Below are 22,828 nucleotides of genomic sequence, written 5' to 3' on the forward strand. Positions count from 1 at the left end.
GATGAGTGATGAATAGCCTTGAAGTTAATGAGTGTGAATTGGCAGCATTGCTAAATGCTAAATGCAGTTCAGAGTTCAGTTGTTTCTCAGCGTCGTCACGGTGCACATGTGTCCTATAATCCTGGTGAGTCACATGTTTTATCATAATTTACGTTAAAGTTTATCTGAATGTTATGTAAACTTGAATCAGTTAAACTTCAAATGAGCTAAAATTTTTATTGTTATCGTCTAGATAGTTCAACCTTGAGGGATGACGAAAATTTAATCAGCAGAATCATCACGACCGTCCGCTCAACAACCGTCGATGATGGCGTCGACATTTCTAGAACATCATAGATCATCATTCATCCCAATCAACGCAACACCTGGTCTGATAACTTTAATTCTAAAAGGTGAAATTTTTGATCGTTACTTGCCCGATGCAATTTTTGACCGTTACACCCGTTGTTCCCGATCTGTCTTACGTACCCAGGCTCTTTGAGTATCCATTTGATTTGCCATCTGTTACTTATTGGCAGACACCCAGTTATAATTGATCCAATTCTAATACTGCGAGCTAGGGAATTTTATTCAATCCGCCATTAATGCACGTCACCCACGTTTTTCTGTTGCTGTGTTGTTTTCGCGCATTTTTTGGACCGCAAACAAACTTGTTTTTTAATTATCCGTAGCCTATCGTCCTTTGCCAAAATGTTCTCGTACTTTCCTACTTTGTTACTGCGTTCTTTGTTAAAATCTCCCCCAAAAGGGTTTTACTTTCGTTTCGGTGAGGGGGCTATTCACCTTCGAATAATTTAGTTGAATAGAATCAAGTCCATTGTCCCGGCGAGTCGCAAAAATGAGAACGACCATATTTTTACAAAGACAAAGTAATACTCGCACGTTTTAGCGGTATTAACTTGTCAAGTGAAAGAAGGAAAACAAAATTTAAAAGCGAAACATGTGAATGACAATAAATGTTAAGATGTCGTACGTTTTATTGCTGTTCTTTGTTCTGGACATTAGACGAACAGAGAAATTGTTCTTTATTGCGTTTCTTTTCCAGCAGCATGAACAAGTCCAATACGTAGCTGAACGTTTTAGCAAGCTTTTAGAATCGGTGTGTAGCTAATAAAGTCACAACAACAAAAGTACAAAACTGTTAGTGGATAATGCATTGCGGTTGTTTTTGGTTGAAAATTCGCACCAGTAGTTTAGCTGACAGATCTCTTTCAGCTTAGCTATCAATGTCGCTCTGCTGTCCGATGTTTTCATGGGGAAGTGTCCGTATACTAGTGGGTGAACGAACCCAGTGTTATTTGCTGGCCAAGAGTGAATCGAGTGTGATGCAGCGGATGGCCAACGCCTGAGAACACAGCTGTGGAGGAATTACAGAAATAAAAAAAGATTAGGCAATAATCTATAGCTGAAAATTATGTATTGTTAGCGGGAAATTTGCTTTATTAATCTCTGCTCTAGCGAATCAAACCTTCTGTTGTTGCCAGCGTTCTGTAGCGTTTGTTTTCAAGGTAGAAGCAATTCCTAGAAAAGAACCCCAATTGTTTAAACTAAAACTTGGAAATGTGGTTGTTGTGTAGCCGAAGATTTTATTTGTTATGAATCGCCATATCTCATTTGTTCCTCCAACAACACGTTTCTTCTTTTCTTACAAGGCGTTTCGACTAGTTTGCCTTCTGCTTCCTTTTTCCACTCATATAGTTCTATCCCTTTTGTTGTAGAGGCTTTCATAATGTACTGTTGTATATGGCTCGTTCTCGACACGATTGACCATTACTACAGCCCGATTTACTATTACCATATGCCACAAATGCCTCCGTTCCATAAGCAATAGCGACAGAGCGTGGGATTTATTCTCACCGTATGTAATAGGCGACTGGCGGACATCTGGTTCGTCAACCATCAAACGTAGTTTATGTTTACAGACTAATTAAAATCATCCAGACAGGTTTTAATAAGGCTCTATTTTGGTCGTTTTATTTTTAAAATTCGTAAAATGATGCCACCAATAGAAAATGTTAAACTTTAGTTGTTCATGGTGGTTAATCAATTCGGAATGCAACCGACGGTGAAAATTCGGTTTAATTCCAGGTTGATTGAGTAGAAAACAGGTACAGCTGTCAGTAACAGTCAAACTTGTCGAGTCTTGCGTTATGTCTGGATTCCGCTGTCATTTCTGTTGTTAATGTCCTTACAATTTAAAAATTCATATTATTGCGTGTCGTATAGCTTGGGCGTAAACACTTTGTCTGTTATGGGGACGAAAGGTAATTAACATTAATGGCGTGAGATTTCGACAGCCTAAGACATTTTCTAATCTCTAAAAAATAAAAGACTAAAGAATTTATGTGTGTGGGTGGGAATAGCATAGGCTGAATATTATTTCAAAATTTTATTCAAGATTTTTTAATTTTTATAAGTATCAGTAAAAACATTAGCATGGGTAGGACAGCTCATATAATAAATTAATGATTAAAAGGGTGGGTTAATTATTCTGTGGTTTCTTGTGGGTATCCAAACAGGCGAAAATCTTCCATAAAAATGTTGTCGAGTTCATTCAACTGCTTCCGGCTGAGCGTTTTCATGGATTGGCTCCACAAAGTCGCAGTCGTTTTCGGTTTCGTGTTACCTGGCGATTTAAGTAATTGACTCGTCAGGCCACTTTCGTTCAATGTCTGCAGCAAATAATCAACATCTTGGTCTAGCGTTTCGAATTTTCCTATGAAATCGTATTCCATGGAACACGGATGGCATAGGTCGACGACCGGTCGCCAGTGGACGTCCAGCGGTACCCGCCCTTCTTTCCACTCGTCGACGATGAAATCGACAAACTCTGGAAAAGTGACGTCGTGACCCTTTTGCAATGAAAGCGCACTGGGTTCTTTACGGTATTTTCTGATGATGGCTATTCCAACCGCCTTTTGGTAAAACACATTATCACCGGCGAGTTTGTCTTGGTAGGCAGAGACGAGCCTCTCGAACGGATGGCGAACGAAAATGAATTTGGTGAAATTGCCCACTCCATTTTGGATAGTATCCGCCAAATTGTTGGCGTCAAACATTCGCAGTGGATTTTTTTCGTGGATAGTCGATTTCGGAAAACGAGATTCCAGGTTGTTGAACTCGACTACGCCTGAAAGTACCAGCATGAGTCCTTTCAAATACGTACTGGCCACCTAGAGTAGAACACTAAAATTTAATTGCTATCAAATTGATGGTTAATGGTGCAAACTGATACTTTGGGGACGTCGCAGTACATGACTCGATGTCGATCTTCAATTTTGAACCTCACCGGGGTGACTTTTGTGCGTCTTGGTTGTTTCTCTGTTGTTGTTTCTCCGCATCTCTCTTGGATTAAATTCTTCCTCTCCATTTGCGTAATTTCCTCGGCCGTGAAATCTGTTCCAGGGGACAAACCGATGTCATTTGAGCACAGCTGATTGAGGAATAATATTAGCGACAAAGAGCAGACGAAGGAACAGATGACGATTTGGTGTAGTCCACATCTCGGTATTGCTCTCATCGTATTCAAATTTTGATTGAAATTTTTGTAAACCCCGCCAATTTGACTAAACTTTAGCCATCCGTTTTTATATTGGTGTCGTGTCATTCCATGCTCAAGTAGTGCAGTTAAAGAAAAGGAAATTCCGTTTGTCTTTTTTCCTCTTCGTCGGAATTTTGAATTCTAATTGTTCAAACTTTGAAGCCCAGACGTCTGCACTGTCTGGCCGGTGGTGCCTTAGAGAATAACTAGGTTGATTCCGTCTGAGCTGGCCATTTATATACTGTGCACAAACAGCAGGTGGCAAAGACATTGGACAAGGACTCGGGAAATAAGGCGGGAAATTCAAACGGGGACATTTCATTTTCTTCGTTCCATCGCTTTGCGCAGCTGCTGACGTAACATCAAGGGTTCTGTTACCTTCTGTAGCTAAAGACGAGATTTTTTAAAATTTTATGTTAAGGCGCTATTTTATGCTGTGTCCGCTTTGATTGCAACATTTGACTGTTTTGAACCGCGCATTATCAGAAGAGGTAAACTGTAGTCCTTATTAACCGCGAAATTCCCCCGTTAAATGTCGAACCTTATCTGAAATCTAATTACCCAAATCCCACTAGTTATTTTGTTAATGGCTACAATAGTCTTAGAAGTCACCAAAGTTGTAAAAATAAATTTCATATTTGAGATGTCATTGGTTCGACATTAAACGAAATGTGGAATCCTTTCGAGACTTCAACTGAAAATCTGGGCCAACTGTATTTCCGATTACATTTTGGTTTTTCACAAGTTATTGCCAAATTTGGAACATTTATCGCCAAAAGACAAAAAGCGAAACATCTGGATGACGTTGAAATCTATTTCGCTCCTGACGTATTTTTGTTTTAAAAGAAATTGTTTATTTTTATTGTTGATGCGCACTAATAGCATGAAGTTACAGACTTTAATGCTAATAGGCTGGAAAGTGCCATCTGCTGCATGACGTTGCACACATTTTTCAAGTGTGAACGTCTCAATCCATTGGATACGCACTATATGAGTCGTTATTCCTAGTTTCTATGAAGATTATAATATTTTGGTGCTTAACTCAGTCTAGTTTTCTCATGAATTTCTTTTAATTAACTTTTTTTTTCTCCAAATTATTTAGGAAATTTGGTGAATGTCGAAAGTTAAACTGAATGAAATACAGCAGGGGCAGACTCAGCTCAGTCAACAAAACCAAACGCCTAGTTTAGCTCTAGTAACGAAAAAGGTAAATTTCAAATAATTACTTCCGGTATTCCTGTGGTCTGATTACAGTACTAGTTTATTGGGTACAACTTTTCTAACCGTTACATCCGTTGTGCTAGTAGCATTGCCATTACCCCACTATAGTTCTTAACCATGCCAGAACACGTGAAAAGTTTTAGAAAGTCTTTTCGACATCTGTTATCTTTTTTTAAAAATAGAAAATTGAAAACACATGTCCAGAAACTAGTATTCTCAGAACTGCACATAACTGTAGCCCTCTCTTGGACAGTCTTTTTCAAACATAGTTGCTGAATTTTGTCTATTGTTCAATTTTGATTTTGAAATACTATATAAGCAGCTGAAAGGAAGGAATTACCTGCTTTCATAAATTTCTTTCAGTTTTTGTGATTGTTCTTTTAGATATGTAGTTTTTAATCGTGTGCAATAACGTCTGCCGTGGTCAGTCATGGATGAATGTGGGTTTCTCTTTCTCTGTGATGTGGGGTGAATCCTCGACGACGACAGTTGGTTATTCCAGTTGTAACTTATTACCGACGAAGCTTGCGTTCAGGAATAGATAAACTTTGTTCTAAAATAAAAGCTACAAAGGACAGGCTAAGTCCAACTGCAAAGACTAAAAATGGGCCGGTCAAATTCTTGAGGGATAGCGACGAATTTTGGTTTTTCGATTTCCTGTTTCCACTTTTGATGTCGCCCGTACATTGCGGAGGCATTGGGCGGAACCATGTGTCCCAAAAGTCGATCAGCCCAGTTTGGTGCAGATCCATTGGTCTTTTTTTAATTTGAACGTGCAAAATCAAAATTTAGATTTTCAACATGTTTGCGTACAAGAGCAATTTAGGATAAATTTAGTCTTACCCGAGGCTAACACTTTTAGTGTAGGGACTACTTTTCGGTAGCGCAAATGTTACAAATAATGGGATAAATCTTTCTTTTGCCATCTGCAAGTTGCATTTCCCAGTCGTGTGAAAATCTGCTTTGATAACGTCTTTGAGGTAATTCCTCCCCTGTTAATTAGTTAGGTCATGCTCTTTTCTATTACAGTAATCTGAAACAATATCGTGTTACGACTGCCGAAATATCTTACGTCGATGTAAACATTTCTTGATCCGGGTGTGATAAGACGGATGCACTCTTGTAGTGTTTTGAGGCTATCTGGCGAGCGTCGACAGCGGGATTTGAGTACTCCGAATGATGGGCAGCAGATTGGTGTGTGCTCTATGCGTGTATACCCAAAATGCGCACATGTGTTCCCCGGCATTGTACGATCGATGAATTTACTTCAACGTCAAATAATTGATTTGTGCCCTATTTGATTTTCAGAAAGATATACTAGTCAATGCTCGTATAGAACAACGAAATCAAATATTTATTAGATCACTTAAACATTCATTGCGCTAGAGAATTGGTTTAGAATTACTTCTCGGACGGTTTATAATTAAGGCATTCCCATTTCTTGACTTTAGGCTATGAAAAATTGTGACCTTACCTGTTCTTCTTTGTTATTCCTATTATTATGTCTAAATTCGTTATTAGAACACTGAAACGTTCATTGCGCCGGAGGATTGGTTTAAATGATTTCCCGCTCAATCAATAATGTTGGCATTTAATTTTTCGATTTTAGGCTGTGGAATTTCTCAAGTTGTTGTCTTGACTAGACCTTTTATCGCCAAATAATATTCGGTCCGAATAACCTTCCCTTTGCCAGCAGTTGCTGGACTGGTAGTATATATTTGAGCAACGCAGCAACACACGGACAAAGTAAGTTCCAACTTTACTTGATTAGTCTGTTTTGGGAGAACGCTTTCCTTAATTAAACTCCAAGTTGTTGAACCTTAAAAATTAGTTGAAAGTGGTGAGTTTTATGATCCAAATGCCAAACTTTATTTAGTCTTCCCAGTGCATCATTTATAGTTTCATTTTTGGGAACAATAGTGTTTTTACGTACGTAGACGTGGGGATTTTATTCGTTAAGGAACTTGCTAGTTCTAAGCTACTATTTTTGCGCCATTTTTCTATTAGTCGTTTGGCCCGCAGGTATCTTATATAACTGTTCGGTTCAACGGGTTAATATGACACTTCAAATATGGGATGTTTGGTTCGGAATTGGGCTGTAACTTGCTACGTGGGGCTTTGATTTCGCTCTTGCGCACAAAGAATGTGCTCCAAAAGAAAAGCCAACAAAGAAAAACTCAGTCCAACTGCAATGACGATAAACGGTCCAGTCAAATTCTTGAGGGAAAGTGATGAGGTTTTGTTTCTTGCTTTCCTGTGTCCACTTTGGATGTTGCCCGTACATTGCGGAGGCATTGGGCGGAACCACGTGTCCCAGAAGTCAAGCAGTCCAGTTTTATGCAGATCCAACAGTCTTTTTGTTTTGTACCAAAACAATTGATTAAGGAATAAATCATTTTGCTTAATCCTTCCGAATTGCAGTCAAGTTCTCTTACCCTTGGCTGATACTTTTAGTATAGGGACTGTTTTTCTGTAGGGCCAAGGTGGCAAACGATGACAGAAATCCTTCTTTTGCCATCTGCAAATTACATTTCCCAGTTTTTTCGAAATCCGCCTTGATTGCGTCCTTGACGTAATTCTTCACCTATTATAAATTTTCGTTTAAAGTTGTTTTTTATTTTGAAGATTTTTTTAATTGAACATTTTACGTCGAGATAAACGTTTCTGGATCCGGGTGTAATTAAACTTAAGCACTCTGACGCTAAATTGCATCGGGAATTGGGTACAGAGTCGATTCTTTTTCGTAGTTTTGAGTACAAGTCCGGATTATTAATCGACTGAAATCAATTGAAATCAATTTTAAATCATTAAATCATTAGTAAACCTCTATCGGGTGAAATCTTTTCACTATTGTATTGAAACTTACTGTAAGTAAAGTATCCACAATCCCTGCCATTTTAGTATATACATTAATATCAGATTTATCCGAAATGTCGTAGACTGAGTTAATCAACGGATGATTGACTGGCGTTACTATGTAGGTGAAAAGAGTCGAGGTGTAGGTCTGAACAAAGATGAAAGCGGCCAAAGTCCAACCGCAAGCGACTAAACGAAAAGCTAACCGTTTCGATTTGAAAGGGATTCCTAGTGTTAAAGATTTCAAGACTTGATTATTTCATTTACCTACAAAGTTAAGTGCCTAATTTTAAAAATAAAACTTAAAGTCTAAATTAGACCTTGTGACAGTAGATTGCCAAATACGTAAAGGTATTCGTTAATTCTGTGTTCCTTGACGGACATTAAATGATTTTGTCCGGATTTTTCGCTTTTCTTCTCCGATTGGATCCGTTTGTTCCAATTTGCTGGATGATGTAATTTGTAGCTTTGCATCAAATTTAAAACTACCGTTACACATGCCATCGATACACAAAGTCCCAACCAAACCTTTTTGAATAGGATTTTTGAAAGTGAATTAAAAGCCCCGCTTATTATTTAGAGTAATTCTACACATGTATACCGGCCATTGGAATGGCTTGATAACGGCGTTAATATTAGCCGTTTCATCAGAGACGGGAATAAGAAAAGCTGAATCGCCGTAAATCCAGTACGTTGTCAGGTCAACAATCTGATTGCGCTGAACCGTCGGAATCACATCTTGAACGATCAAATCGCATTGCTGTGATAATGCATTCGTTAAAAATGTAGTTACTGTTTATGTATGTTGACCTTATCGTTATAAACGCGTAGACTAAATTGTTTCCTCAGTGCTGAACAGTAGAAATATTTAATAACATTTTAAATTGATATGTATCAGGTATTTTTAACAATTATTATTATTTGAATAAAAGAACAGGTACTCAACTTTATCGAACAAGTAGCTGAAGAGTCCTCGTCCATTGGCTGATGGCTCCAACCTGTTCTCCGTGACTCGCACCATTTCGTATCTGTGGAGGGAGCAAGGATGACGAGGTAAATATTTCAAACGAAACTTCAATTAGACAGAATTACTCATTTTTCGTTTTTTTTTTTTTGTTACGTGAAATTTAATCGCGTCGATAGATAATCGAGGAGGACACCTCCCTTGAGTGGTCCTGACAATCCTTTGGGATTCCCACTCCAAAGGGTCTGGAATGAATAGCCATAGGTAACGTAGTTTTATTGAAAATTTTTAGTAGGCCTACTAAAAAGAGTGAAGCATAACGGTTTATTACCCAGATGACACGAAGGTGACGACCACTTAGCGAATCTGGCGTTGATGTCGACGATAAATTGCAGGTTGAAATTATGACCAACCAAACAAGAAAAGGTAAAGAAATCATTGCAAATTCTAAAATTCCTTGACAGCTGATTTCAGCGGGGACATCAGTTGGATACGCTACTCTTAAGACTGCCCAGCAGTACGTATATATGTGAGGACATCTTCATTTATATAGACCTAGTAACAGTAGGTAACGGTAGCGGAATAAGCGAAATCTGACAGCAGATTGATCTACTAGTATATTATTTATGGTCTTAGCAATATCACGCCTGCCCTGTTCTCTATTGACCTTTAACGATCAGCGAATTTAGTATATAAATCAATTTCAAATAGAAATAAAGCGCGTTCTGTTGTTTTCCTAAATGAAATAGCTTTATCATTGTTTGGCTGGCATTCAACATTTAAAAGTGCACTCTAACATTAATAGCGTAAGAGGATGTTTCCCCGGCGTTCAATATAATAATCATACTTTTCTAATTGTAGGTTATCATCTTGATGGAATAACCTGGGCTGACCCGGCTGCCTTGGTAACAAATCATGTTCGGCTTTTCTTGTGTCAGTTGCTGTCATTTGCCGAATCGATGATCACCATAGCACCGCAGACAAAGGTATAGGCACACATTTTCACTTGTATCTTGGATTGGATATCAAAAAATCAATGTACCAAGAGACTCGGTAGTTTTCTGTTAAATCCTTAATTATTGTATCAAGTCCATATGAATTACTGTTCAGGGAACTATACTTTTCAAAATTCGTGCGTCTTGATATTGATACCATAACAGCACATCTGATCGAAAATTATCATTAGCTATTCGTTCTCAAAAGTTATTCATATGCCCGTATCATTGGGTGTGTAGAGACGCCGTAGTTTTCTGCTAATATACCCGCTCTCAGGTCCGTATGCATATTGTTCAGGGTCGCATAGAACTCCAAATAATTGTAGCCCTCATTTGAACGGTCTCTTTCCTACAAAGTTGCTGAAATTTGTCCATTTTTATCGTTGTTTATTTCCAATGGGAGAAATGGAATTTCGTCGCCTTCCTATTGATAGCAGTTGCGAAAATTTTACCATAAAACTTCAATTTCGACGAATTTTGATTTTGAAATACTACCAGCAGCAGAACGAAGAAACGACGTTACATAATGTTCTTTCGGCTTTTAAAATTGTTCTCCCAACTTAAGTATCATATACGCCTATGTCAGTTTTGTTGTGACGACCCGCGGTAGATCATTAGATCCCTAGCGATATATGAGAAAATCTTTTGACCTTTAAATACCGCACAGTACCGTAACTAGGCTAATATTAGCTATGCAACCTCGTGACTCGTGTAGAGCGATTGTCAGGTCCATGGATGATAGACGTCAAATGTTTTATTCACTGGTGCAAATGGGACTCTAATATGGCTTCTTTGTATTGATTGGCCAGTAGTCAATGAAAAAAGACCCTTTTTGCATGTTGCTAGAATCACAATTTTTGGCCTTGTAGATTTGAGATGATTTCTACGTTGCGTCATTCTGTTCAACTCGAACGAGATTTGAAAAATATTTCGATAGTGATAAAAGTAAAGTTTTTTGTTAAAATTTAGTTGCAAAGCTTTTGTATTTCAATAAGCCTATACTTACTAAACAAAATGCTATTTCGTGTTAATTGAGTGTATTGATCAGAGTTAAATGTCTTGATTACTTGTAGAAGTATTAATTGTAGTCGTGCGCATAATTGTCGTCGAGCTCAGTCAAGGATGAATGTGGGTGTTTCTTCTTCGGCAATGTAGGGGGAAACCTCGATGGCGTTATTAGTTGGTGGTTCTTGCTGCAACTTTCTACGTCGTCGACGACGATGGCTTTCAGGAATCGAAAAGATGTTTTCGAAAATAAAAGCCACAAGAGACAGGCTCACTCCAATTGCCAACACCAAAAATGGTCCAGTCAAATTCTTGAGGGATAGCGACGAATTTTGGTTTTTCGATTTCCTGTTTCCACTTTTGATGTCGCCCGTACATTGCGGGGGCATTGGGCGGAACCATGTGTCCCAGAAGTCGATCAGCCCAGTTTGGTGCAGATCCATTAGTCTTTTTTTAATTTGAAAACGTGCAAAATCAAATTTTAGATTTTCAACATGTTTGCGTACAAGAGCAATTTAGGAGAAATTTAGTCTTACCCGAGGCTGATACTTTTAGTGTAGGGACTACTTTTCGGTAGCGCAAATGTTACAAATAATGGAATGAATCTTTCTTTTGCCATCTGCAAGTTGCATTTCCCAGTCGTGTGAAAATCTGCTTTGATAACGTCCTTGAGGTAATTTGTCCCCTATTCATTAGTTGGGGTTCATGCTCTTTTCTATTACAGTAATCTGAAACAATATCGTATTACGACTTTCGCAATATCTTACGTCGATGTAAACATTTCTTGATCCGGGAGTGATTACTCGGATGCACTCTGACGTCAAATTGCACCGGGCATTCGGAGAAGAGTCCAGTCTTTTTCGTAGTTTTGTGTACATGCCCGAATCGTTTAACGTCTGTGAATTAAAATGGAAATTTTATATATGCGACAGTTAGTTTGAATTAGAATTTAATTTTACCGAAAGCAAAGTGTCACTAACTCCCGCCTTTTTAATAAACACATAAATGTTGGGATTTTCAACGATGTCTTGGACTGTGCTCATAAGAGGAACGTTAACTGGCGTAATTATGTAGGTGATGAGAGTCGAGTTGTAGGTCTGGACGAAGAAGAATGCGGCCAGCGTCCATACACCGGCCACCATTCGGAAAGATAAGCGTTTCGATTTGAAGGGGATCCCTATAAGATTGTAGGACTTCAGTAGGATTTATCTTTTATATCACTTGTTTTAAGTTAAACCTTGCGACAGTAAATTTCCCAAGACGTAAAGGTACTCGTTTTCCATCCGCTCTGTGGCGAATTTCGGATTGCCTCCGCTGCGGGTCGTCCAGTTGTCATTAATTGCGAGGAGATGTTTTACTGGTATGCAGTGTTGCATTAAATACAACACCAACATAACGAAAGCAACAGATACGCATATTCCCAGCCAAACCTTTGGATGTATTTTTTTTTATAAGAGTTTAAATCTTAGTTTAAGAATAATGGTATGGTCCTAATAATGATATCCAACACAATTTTTCATTCGTTTTACCGGCCATTGAAACGGTTTGATGACGCCGTTGACGTTTCGTTGCCGTTGACGTTTCTCCCGACACGGGAATCAGGAAACCGTTGTCTCCGTAAATCCAATACGTTGTCAAATCAACAATTTGATTGCGCTGAACTGTCGACAGCACGTCGTAGATAATCAAATCGCATTGCTTTGATAAAAAGTGTACAAATTAATTGAATAGTATTTTGTGTTAAGTCTATACTAGACGTAAGCTCAGCTCACTGTGTAAAAATTATTAGTTCAATTTCATCACTTGTGTTTCAGTAAGTTAACGTGTTTCCTTCTCTCAATTATTCAGGAAATTTGAGCTAGTCAAACGGAGAATCAAAAGGCATACTCAACTTTATCAAACAAGTAACTGAAGAGTCCTCGTCCATTGGCTGGTGGCTCCAACCTGTTCTCCGTAACTTGGACCATTTCGTACCTGTGTAAGGATGATGAGGTAAAAGGGCAGTTGGCTTGAAAAGTATTGACAACTCATTTTCTCTCTTTGTTTTACGTGAAATTTAATCGATTCGATAGGTAGTCGAGGACGACACCTCCCTTGAGTGGCCCAGACAATCCTCTGGGGTTGCCACTCCAAAGCGGCTGAAATGGATCAAAGGTGACGTAATTTTCCTATAAAATCTTAATTCCAAAAAGTGAATCATGTCGGTTTATTACCCAGATGACACGAAGGTGGTGACCACTGATAGAATTCAGCGAGGATGACGACGAGAAACCACAGGGCGAAATGGTGACAAACGACAGAAAGTAATAAGGTAAAGAAAACATTTTAGATTATTAGCACATTCTTTTTTATGTTGTCAGCGAAGCACAGATGTAATGGGCGCGGTTCTCTAGTTAATTCCAATTATTATTGCTCTATTATCACGCGATGCAAATGACTTTGTTACGCGGGATTTGTTCCCGATTCACTAATATGTCTGTTTGTGCGTTGAAACGTCCGAAGACTGTACTGCAGTATACGAAGAGCTTCTTCGTTTATAGTGACGGTCGTTAGCGGTATTAGAGTACTCCAAATGATTGGCGGAAGATTGACACTTACGCTGTTGTGTTATTCATTTCCACAAAATGCACGTCTGTGCTTCCCGGCATTGGACGAACACATTTAATTCAACGCCAGTCCATTGATTTTGATCTATTTCAGTTTCAGAACGACATGAAGCAATGCTCTCGTTGGACTGCGGAATTAGATATTTAGTAGAACACTGGAACATTCGTTGCGTGGGAGGGTTGGTTTAGATTATATCCTGTGCTCGATCAATTCGATAATTAGTTTTAGGCTGTGGAACCACGCAAGTTGTTGTGTTGACCTCGGTGCGCGAGATAATATTCGGTCCAAAAAGGTACTTTTCTAGAAAATTTTTAGTTCAACAGAGTCAATCATTTTGCATTCCTTTTTGTGCTGGTAGAAGAATTTAGAAGAACCGATTTTCCCTTTTTCTTTGAATAAATAACTCAGCTTGAAATTCCTTGACGGAATTTCAGCGGGGATATCAGTTGAATGCGCTACCTTAAAGATTGCCCAGCAGTACGTATATGGGAGGACATCTTTGTTTATATAGTAACAGTGGGTACAGTGGTAGCGACGGCAGTGGCAGTAGCGGCAGTAGAGGAATAAGCGATTTCTGACAGGATTTATTCACTAATATGTTATTCATTGTCTTAGCAATGTCACGCCTGCCCTGTTTTCTCTTGATCATTTGCGATCAGTGAATCTAGTATAGAATACGAATCAATTTCGAATAGAAATAAAGCGTTCCGTTGTAGGTCTAAATGGAATATCCGTATTATTGTTTTGCTGCCGTTCAACATTTATAAGTGCACTTTAACATTGATTGTCTAAGAGGGTGTTTCCCCGGCTGACATGGCTGCCTTGTGAAAAATAATGTTCGTCTTTTCTGGTGTCAGTTGCTGTCATTTGCCGAATCGATGATCACCATAGCACCGCAGACAAAGGTAGGCACACCTTTTCACTTGTATCTTGGATTGGATATCACAAAATCAATTGTATCCAGAGATCCTGTAGTTTTCTGTCAAATCAGTTCGTCTCAAGTCCATATGCATACTGTTCAGGATCGCGTACAACTTTGTAATTCTGTGTCTGTATATTGTATCCGCCGCAACCCGGGTGTCGTTACCCAGCGGACATTGGATAGTTACAAAATTATGTGAAAGTTAATCGAATAAAAAATATCAACAAATGCTCTGGTTAGCCCCGAATGAGTGTGCTGGACGTTTCTTTCTGTCCAGTAGAATTTTCTCGCACAGGAAAACCAAAAAGGGGAAAGAGCCAACCCCATTGATAGGATTATAAATGCTCCGTGCAAATGTTTCAATTTGCAAGTGCCACCTATCTCGGTTCAGTCTAACTGTTATCTTCCGAATGGATCGATTTAAAATGTTTACATTTAAAGTCGCCTTAGTTTTTATTATAGATTAGCTGTCAAGTTTTGAGGTTAATAACCGAGTAAAAGTAACAACAAATTATTTGAACGTTTATTGACTGCCCATTGCGCGACATTTTCAGCTCAATTTTTGAAAAACTGGTAAATTAAATGGGCACTACTTCAAGCCAGTGACGCCTAGCTTGATTGCTACAACAGGTTTAGTAATAGTAAAACATTTGCTCGAAAAGAAAAACCAAAAATGCAAGACTCAATCCAACAGCAAAGACTATAAAAGGCCCAGTCAAATTTTTGAGGGAAAGTGCTGAGGTTTGGTTTCCCGACTTCCTGGATCCACTTTTAATGTCCCCCGTGCATTGCGGAGACGTTGGGCGGAACCATGTATCCCAGAAGTCGATCAACCCAGTTTGATGCAGATCCAACAGTCTTTTTTTACGCGCATAAAATATTACAATTCAAAAGAAAATAGATTCAAAGAAGATTAAGGCAATAACCGTATGGATTTGTGAATTTGTATCTTACCCTTTGCTAATACTTTTTGTGTAGGGACTATTTTTCGGGAGCGCAAAGGTGACAAACGATGGGAATAAGCCGTCTTTCGTCATCTGCAAATTGCATTTTCCAGTTCTTTTGAAATCTGCGTTGATTGCGTCTTTGAGGTAATTTTTCACCTATCAAATTATTACGTTTTAATTTGTAGTTGAATTTGGGGTTTTTTGCATGATTATTTTCTAATTTAGCTTAATTCCGAACACTAGTTGTTAATCCAATCGAGTAAAAATGCTTGAAACATTTTACAGCAAAAAAGACGTTTTTCGTTCCGGGTCTTATTGAACTGATGCAATGCGATGCTAAATTGCATCGGGAATTAGGGAAAGAATCGATCCTTTTTCTCAGCGTCCTGAACAGGACCGTATCGTTAACCAACTGTCAAATCAATTTCAAATAAAAATTCAACAAGTTAAAGCTGTTTGATCAAAAAAAAAATAACATTGTATTTGAATTAACTTGCCGAAAGCAAAATATCCGGAATTCCCGCCATCTCGATAAAGACGTTAATGTCAGGATTGTCCGGAATGTCGTAAACTGAAGTTATTAACGGGCGATTAACCGGCATAACGATGTAGGTGAAGAGAGTCGAGGTGTACGCCTGGACGAAAAAGAAAGCTACCACTGTCCAAACCCCGGCTACCAAACGAAATGGCAGCCGACTTGATTGACAAGGGATACCTAATTCATTTTTATTTAAAGTTAATTTTCTCCTCAATCCTTGCTATCATAACAAATAGCTTCAAATTATGACGAACCTTGTGACAGCAGATTTCCAATTACGTAAAGGTACTCGTTTCCGCCCTTTTTCTTGGCTACAAGCAAAATGTTTCTGTTTCTTAGTTGTCTCGATCCTTTTTTCGATCGGGATTTATATTCCCAGTTTGCGGGAAGATAGTTTAAGGCGTGTTGCGTCAACTTTAAAATTGAGATAACAAACAGAATTGAAAGGCCAAGTCCCAGCCAAACCTTAAATTGAATAGAATATTTGATTATGACTTTCAAATTTATAACGACATTGGGTAGAATTTTCATACCGGCCACTGAAATGGTTTTGCGACGCCGTTGATGTTTACCGTTTCGTGAGAGACGGGGAAAAGAAAAGTTAAAATCCCGTAAATCCAATAGGTTGTCAAGTCAACCATCTTATTGCGTTGAATTGTCGGCACCACATCTTGGATGATAAAATCACATTGCTACGATGGACAAATTTCTATTAAAATTTACGATTAATTTCAACAGGAGGAAATGGTGGTGAGACTCAACTTGATCCCACAAGTAGCTGAAGAGGCCTCGTCCATTCGCCGGCGGCTCTAATCTGTTCTCCGTGACTCTTACCATTTCGTACCTGTGGCAGATGCCAGGATAATACGGTGAGAAAAGAAATTAAGTGATTTGCAAAGTATTGAAAACTCAATTTTGATTACGTGAAATTTAAACGAGCAGATAGGAAATCGAGGACGACACCTCCCTTGAGTGGCCCCGACAATCCTTTGGGGTTGCCACTCCAAAGCGGCTGAAATAAATTAAAGGTAACGTCATTTTTATGAAAAATCATTTTTACAATTAATGTGAATCATTAATTCATTATGTTTATTACCCAGATGACACGAAGGTGGCGACCACTGAGAGAATTCAGCGAGGATGTCGACGTAAACCCACAAGTCAAAATAACGGCCATCAGGAAGAAAGGTAACGAAAACATTCCTGATGTTTTATTGGTAGATCCCTTTTTTGCTATCAGATAAGCGAAAATGATGTTGCGATTTGTTATGTTAAGCTCCTTTTGATGCAAATTCCTTCGTTGGAATTTAGCGACAATTTTCCCGCGTCACCAACAAGCTAGTCGATGAGCTGTGGGGACCGAATAAGACTCCAGCCGGACGTATGAGAACGTCGTCGTTTATAGTAACGGCAGGTAGCGTTGTGAGTATGCCAAATGATTGGAATCGGATTCATATTGACGCTGTTGTGTTATTCATGGTTTCAAAATTGGGATCGGGCGATCAGCTGACCATAGTTTGACATGAATATATTTATGATGCTCTATTTGAATTTCAGATGGACATAAATGGTCCAAACGGAATTGCCGAGTCATAGTTTGGCAATATCAATTCATAAGAAAACCTTCTTATCGACGTGGGAGAATATTTCCTTGGCCATCAATTATTCGGCGTTTCATTTTCTATGGGTTGCCTCGACCCTTCAAGTTGAAAATAGTCCTCGGGTCAAAAAACTTTTCGGGCGCCAGCGGTTGGGGAAGAACGGACGAAGGACGAAGGTGAGTTCAAATAGAATTCATATCGTATAAAATGTAGAGATGCCTTATAGTTTCCAGAGCAATCCGCTGAACAGTATTGATTTTCAAGACCAAATTTAATATTGCACAAGATCTTAAATGAATGAATATTCAATGATTAAATATTGCCGCTACCGGAACAGTATGGTATGTGGTCAGAAAGCATCATAGACTTTTCGTTCTCATCCTCATCGGGCGTTGCTTAAATTTTGGGATATGGACTTTCACAGAGTTTGACCTAGATCAGTTAATCGATCGACAAAGAAATGATATTAAATTATCGATTTCCTGTTCCTGAAAGAAATTAAATTCTTGAAATTCAAAAGTTTATTTATTGTTCGTGGTGCAACATTTACAATAATTTGCTTTTTTTACTTAAACATAAAATTTAAAAATAATCAAACTTAATGCTTTATCCAGATGCTACGAAGTGGCGATAACGGATTTGGCAACAACGGCGGTGAGAAACCACTTCGTCCGCTTGTCATCGTAACAACGGGCGTCATAATATCAACGGAAAAACACGAAAAGGTAAGAAAAACGAGCAAATTATTTTTGTTAGTTTCCCGTATGTGATAATGTTTTTAAATGTTCGGATGTCTTCAGTATCAGTTCCCAAAGATTTCTTTTGGCTATCGCGATTTGTCTACTCTTTGGGGTCCATTACAAGTTCAGCAATAGATGAGAGTAGCTAGGCTATTTCTAAGTACGATAACTTCTTTTTGATTTAGTAGAGTGATCGACAGGTTAATGTTACGACTGTGATGGTTACTGTTTAATTCACTGGTGCAAATGGTACGAAAAATTGCTTCGCCAGTCTACTACGATACTGGGCTGTCAATCATTTGAAGTTCACATTGTTGATTTATTAAGATTTGCGATCAGCTTAATCTTTGATTAAGCCAAGATTAATGTAGACTGCTTGCTTCACAATGGGTAACATCTCCAAAGTTAACATTTGATTATGGGTGTGGCTGTAATTGAATACGTCGGATCTGATTTCGATTTTTGATAGAAATAATTTGATCCCGTCCCGTTCCATTCGCCGGTGGCTCCAGTCTGTTCTCCGTGTCTCGGACCATTTCGTACCTGTGGAGGAGAAGAATGATAAGGTAACAAGAAGAAAATTAAATAAAGAAGTAGATTAAATTGCAAATTGTTGATAATTAATTTGATGTTGTTGCTACGTGAAATTTAGTCGATTCGACAGGTAATCGAGGACGACGCCCCCGACAATCCTTTGGGGTTGCCACTCCAAAGCGGCTGGAGTGGATCGCAAGGTGACGTCATTTATCTGCGAAATCGTTGATACCAAAAACTTAATTTTAATGTTATATTACCCAGACGACTCGAAGGTGGCGACCACTGAGAGAATCCAGCGTTGATGTCGACGAGAAACCACAGGAAACAAGGTGAGGAAAACATTAGAGTAAATTAGCGACCGAGTTTTTTCTGCTGGCGGTGTGTCGATGTTGCTAGTTCAGACGACTGTGTCCTTCCAGTAAACCCTGCTTGGTATAATTATCAATGAGTATGTCTATTTCTTGGCGGAAAAAAGAAGTTTCAGCGGAAATGGGAGTCGGTCGGATGCGCAGTTTTGCGTAGCGATAGAACTTAAGATAGCATTTGAAATGAGTACTTCTCCATTTGTAGTAACAGTCGGTAACAGGCGATATCTTAGCACACTAAATTACTGGCAGCAAACTGACGCTCTTGTTCTATTCAGTTCACAAACTGTCATGTCTGTGTTTCTGAATATTACGTTAGTCATCAGTGAGTCGAGTTCGACGCGAATCAATTTAGTTCAATTGAATCAGTCTGCCATTAGACACGCCTAACAAAACGTCGACATTATTCATAGCGACAGAGAATATTTCCGGCGGTCGATAATTTAGTCTGTTTCTGATTGCAGGTTGTGACATTGCATCTCTTGATGTGATGTAACTGTGCAGTCTGTGCTGACGCTGATTTTCCTGATGCCAATCATGTTCAAATCGAGAGCTTCTCCGGTGCCAGTCGCTGCCATTTACTGGATCGATGATCAACGTAGCAACGCAGATAAGGTAGGAACAAATTTTGCTTGTTTCTCGGAGTGGATTTTGCCAGCTGTTTATGCACGTAGGCGCGTTTTAAAATTTGATTATCCGTTTGGTGGATAAAATATCACTTGTGATGTGGTTCGATCGGGATTTTATTTTGGGCGTTACATGACGCACAAAATTTCCTTTTTTATCCTGACATTTTTTTTTTCTTTTTAACAAATCGCCAATTTCTTTCCTCACAAAAGAAATTCTTATTGATCGTCAATTTCATTCGCAATATTTTCTTAATATCATTTGAATAATACTGTCGTCACTCCCGATTTTAAAAAAGGCTATTAGCGATTTCTTCCTGTGGAGATGTGTGATGAGCGGAGTCACCATGGTGGAATGGATAGGCTTTTCAGCCTATTTCAAATCGTTTGTCTACAAGTTAAAATTTTTTTTTTTACCATTCTGAATCAAATTAACGCGCTCGAGTCAGTTATAGCATCTTTTCTTTCCACATATCTAATGTATTTCGGTTCAGCTGCGTTTGGTAAAATTGTAAAACGTGAACATGTTTGGTTCTTTTTTTTTTTTTACCGCGGTTAAAATTAATTCATTAATCAGCGGTTTAAAATTTGTCTGCTACTGATTTGAATTACCGCGTTTCCTATAACAACGGAAACGTTTCATCAGAAAGCACTCCACATCCTTTGTTGGATAATTTGGAAATCAATTCGAGGGGTGTACACGTATAAAAGAATCAAGTTGGCGTTACAGTTAGACTATGGAAACTACCATGACGCCTTTCTATAATATTTGAGAGCTGTAGGTAAACATTTCTTTTAGTAATTTAATTTCTAAACATATCTTACCAGTTAATTTGATTCTGAATTCTTATTTTGCCGTTTTTAAATTTCTTTACGACGTTCTTAGTTGACAAAAATGGAGAAAATGGTCTGTCAAAATTTGAAATTTGTTTTTTCCAACTACAATTTTTGTAAAATGGAATGTATTTGATTGCTCTGATGCAGATGAAAGTTTTTCTTTTGATAGTCGTCGTGGCTGTCGTACTCGAAACAACGTCGGCCTGCGACTGCGATTACAAAAAGGGTGGCTGCCATATCGTGAGTCCAGCCAAACGAGGCCATGCTTGCAAATGCGTTTACATAGGTGCGTGGATATGCCGAGGTCGTCAAGTGAGTTGCAGCGATCACAACCACCTTCTGTGCCAAAACCCCGACAATTCAAAAGAGGCGTGCGAATTTGCCAATGGAGACTGCGGTGGTTATAGTCCTCACATATCCGACTAATTTTAAAACATTCCGACAAAACTAAATTCTTCATCACAACACACAATCTGCTTATCACATCACACATACTATTCCAGAAAATAAAATGTTATCAGCAGTCACATTAGCCGTTTATTTATCCCCATCCCGCTACAAGTATCACTGGTCTTTAGTCATTTTCAGCTGTTGCTCATTGACGTCAATCTCTTGTTTCGTGACAAAATCTGGACGAAATTCTCTTTCGTTCGAGGGTTTCGAATTTCAAACGAGTCAGCACTTGTTGGGAATTAACGTGATAAGAGACTTGACACCAAACACAGGGCCGGGTTGAAAAATTTGAATACGGCGTTGTGGCTTATTTATTGATAATGATCGCCCAAAGGTTAATTATTTATGGCATACTGCGGATTTTACTAGCTGAATGCACGTAGGCGCGTTTAAAAATTTAATCATGTGTTTGGGGATAAAAATATCTCGTATGATATGGTCCGATCGGGATTTTATTTTGGGCGTTACATGACGCACAATTTATTTTTTATTCTGACATTTTCTTTTTCTTTTAACAAATCGCCAATTTCTTTCCTCACAAAAGACATTCTTATTGGTTGTAAAATTCATTCTCGATATTTTCGTGGTTTCATTTGAATAATTCTGTCGTCACTCCCGATTTTACAAAAGGCTATTAGCGATTTCCTCCTGTAGAATCCATCCGGTAAAGTGAGTGTGGTTATATCGAGAATCCCACAGTGAAACTCCTGCTGTGATAGCCCAGATCTGCAACCAAACTTGAACTCCCTTTTGCAAATTCAGCGTCAATTGAAGCGTCAACGTACTCGAGTGGCCAGCGGTGTTGGTTTCTGCGCACTCGCTCGTCCCCACATAAGCCCCATTAAAGTAAAGAGCTATTTTCAAGTGAACTTTACTCGTTGAATTTGGAAATTGCGCAAGGCCGGCAAAGGAAAAGAAGTAGGTTCCGTCTCGAGGCGCCGTGAATTTTCCCGATGGCAAATCCATGGCGCCCCCAATGTTAACGCGCTCAATTTGAAACGGGATTGGAATATTGGTGGCGGTGAAGGGGGTGTTCCTTTGAACGTAGAAATAGATGGGGGCCGATTTGATATCGGCATATCCGATCCATCTCTGGGAGCCTAATTGATTCAATTAAATTTAATTTGAGTTTTATTGCGCATAGTATTTTTGCAGAAAACATTCAACTCACTGGGATCGGTGATCAGTTTAGTAAAGTCGCAGAAAACAGTTTCGACGAATTTGGGACCCATAATCAAATAGATTCCGCTTAAAGGTGTGGCCATGTTGGTCGTCTGTCCGTTGATGTAGACATCCAGGCATGAAGTTGGCACCTTTACAGTCGCCTGGCGAAGGACTTTGGTTGAATTATGGCCGGCACTCGGTTCGCTTTGCGTGGCCATTGTTAAGGATTCTTGTTGTTGTAATTTTATTTCCAGTTGATTGACTTTGGCCGTTAATGCTTTCTTGATTTCGTAAAATTAAAGGAAATGCATTAGTGGCACGGTGTAGCAATGGAAAGGGAATTGACTTACATATTGTTGATCCTTTTCCTTCAATTCAGCTAGAACTTTATCCTTGAATTGTATTTTTTGAAAAACATTTCAAAGAAAATTAACATTTCAAACGACAAAATGAAAAGAAAATATTAGACCAGTCGAGCTGGAATTTCTTACATAATTTTCATGGAGTTGATGAAATTTTTCTTCCAAGTCAAGACTGATAGCTGCGTGAGCAAAAGTCCAAAGTAATACGAAAAAGACTCCGTACATCATTTTGAATAAGAGAGTCGTGTTCTTCTCCCTTTTGAGTTGATGTTTTTCGTGATGCGCTTCATTTGTTTCTGGGTTTTTTTATTGGAAATTCACCTCCATTTATGTGCGGAACAAGTTGGTTATGGATGACACATTCAGTCAAAAAAGCTACTTGCTGTATTGGCGCAGATGTTGCGGTGTTTTGCACACTTGAGTGGGAAGCAATGCAAACATTTTGTTGGAAAACCCTGTTTGTTTGTTTCAATTCTTTTAGAGTCTCTTCTGACCATATTTTCCTGTTCAAACCGTATGCAGTGCAGTTTCCCAGCCCAAGGTGGCA

The 22,828-nt window shown here is 38.8% G+C and overlaps 3 protein-coding genes and 3 long non-coding RNA genes across 8 annotated transcripts; 2 read left to right on the plus strand and 4 right to left on the minus strand.

The window, feature by feature from the left end:
• The first annotated feature begins 73 nt into the window (after positions 1-73).
• On the plus strand, positions 74-17,365 carry LOC124326770. The gene is made up of 17 exons (XR_006915812.1): positions 74-124; positions 233-392; positions 4,644-4,748; positions 6,372-6,508; positions 8,551-8,671; positions 8,762-8,846; positions 8,918-9,008; positions 9,444-9,568; positions 12,431-12,574; positions 12,655-12,736; positions 12,800-12,893; positions 14,047-14,094; positions 15,090-15,202; positions 16,335-16,465; positions 16,539-16,624; positions 16,697-16,784; positions 17,154-17,365. It is a non-coding gene; the product is annotated as an uncharacterized LOC124326770 (long non-coding RNA).
• On the minus strand, positions 2,401-3,703 carry LOC124326311 (carbohydrate sulfotransferase 11-like). Its single transcript, XM_046785059.1, has 2 exons — positions 3,236-3,703; positions 2,401-3,173 (listed from the first exon to the last, which is right to left on the minus strand). The coding sequence occupies exons 1-2, from the start codon at positions 3,605-3,607 to the stop codon at positions 2,487-2,489; spliced, it is 1,059 nt and encodes a 352-aa protein (XP_046641015.1). The 5' UTR covers positions 3,608-3,703; the 3' UTR covers positions 2,401-2,486.
• On the minus strand, positions 6,679-7,764 carry LOC124326563 (glutamate [NMDA] receptor subunit 1-like). Its single transcript, XM_046785466.1, has 4 exons — positions 7,629-7,764; positions 7,411-7,539; positions 7,198-7,346; positions 6,679-7,115 (listed from the first exon to the last, which is right to left on the minus strand). Exons 1-4 carry the CDS (start codon positions 7,656-7,658, stop codon positions 6,869-6,871), a joined length of 555 nt encoding a protein of 184 aa, XP_046641422.1. The 5' UTR covers positions 7,659-7,764; the 3' UTR covers positions 6,679-6,868.
• A 368-nt stretch (positions 17,366-17,733) lies between the features above and the next one.
• LOC124326827 lies at positions 17,734-18,751 on the plus strand. Its single transcript, XR_006915874.1, has 3 exons — positions 17,734-17,922; positions 18,407-18,503; positions 18,590-18,751. It is a non-coding gene; the product is annotated as an uncharacterized LOC124326827 (long non-coding RNA).
• Positions 18,752-20,077: 1,326 nt separating this feature from the next.
• LOC124326887 lies at positions 20,078-20,367 on the minus strand. The gene is made up of 2 exons (XR_006915934.1): positions 20,291-20,367; positions 20,078-20,225 (listed from the first exon to the last, which is right to left on the minus strand). It is a non-coding gene; the product is annotated as an uncharacterized LOC124326887 (long non-coding RNA).
• Positions 20,368-20,959: 592 nt separating this feature from the next.
• On the minus strand, positions 20,960-22,591 carry LOC124326402. Of its 3 annotated transcripts, none has more exons than XM_046785192.1 (4): positions 22,411-22,591; positions 22,270-22,311; positions 21,927-22,200; positions 20,960-21,855 (listed from the first exon to the last, which is right to left on the minus strand). In XM_046785192.1, the coding sequence occupies exons 1-4, from the start codon at positions 22,507-22,509 to the stop codon at positions 21,377-21,379; spliced, it is 894 nt and encodes a 297-aa protein (XP_046641148.1). In that variant the 5' UTR covers positions 22,510-22,591; the 3' UTR covers positions 20,960-21,376. The 3 variants fall into 3 exon arrangements, with proteins under 3 accessions (XP_046641148.1, XP_046641147.1, XP_046641149.1); XM_046785191.1 differs by having other exon boundaries at positions 22,270-22,323; XM_046785193.1 differs by lacking the exon at positions 22,270-22,311.
• Between the last annotated feature and the right edge of the window lie 237 nt (positions 22,592-22,828).

The sequence above is a fragment of the Daphnia pulicaria genome, chromosome 2, assembly GCF_021234035.1.
Source record: "Daphnia pulicaria isolate SC F1-1A chromosome 2, SC_F0-13Bv2, whole genome shotgun sequence".
In the NCBI taxonomy this organism is placed as follows: Eukaryota; Metazoa; Arthropoda; class Branchiopoda; order Diplostraca; family Daphniidae; genus Daphnia; species Daphnia pulicaria.

What these genes read in the sequence shown, in the direction of transcription:
- LOC124326311 (XM_046785059.1), bottom strand. Translation starts at nt 3,607, where the DNA reads ATGACACGACACCAATATAAAAACGGATGGCTAAAGTTTAGTCAAATT. An exon ending in TGTACTGCGACGTCCCCAAA is followed by an intron (nt 3,174 to 3,235) that starts GTATCAGTTTGC and finishes GTTCTACTCTAG; the next exon opens with GTGGCCAGTACGTATTTGAA.
- LOC124326563 (XM_046785466.1), bottom strand. Translation starts at nt 7,658, where the DNA reads ATGGCAGGGATTGTGGATACTTTACTTACA. An exon ending in TTGTGGATACTTTACTTACA is followed by an intron (nt 7,540 to 7,628) that starts GTAAGTTTCAAT and finishes AATTGATTTCAG; the next exon opens with TCGATTAATAATCCGGACTT. An exon ending in CCAGAAACGTTTATCTCGAC is followed by an intron (nt 7,347 to 7,410) that starts GTAAAATGTTCA and finishes AATTTATAATAG; the next exon opens with GTGAAGAATTACGTCAAGGA.
- LOC124326402 (XM_046785191.1), bottom strand. Translation starts at nt 22,509, where the DNA reads ATGATGTACGGAGTCTTTTTCGTATTACTTTGGACTTTTGCTCACGCA. An exon ending in AGGAAAAGGATCAACAATAT is followed by an intron (nt 22,201 to 22,269) that starts GTAAGTCAATTC and finishes TACGAAATCAAG; the next exon opens with AAAGCATTAACGGCCAAAGT. An exon ending in TAAACTGATCACCGATCCCA is followed by an intron (nt 21,856 to 21,926) that starts GTGAGTTGAATG and finishes TGAATCAATTAG; the next exon opens with GCTCCCAGAGATGGATCGGA.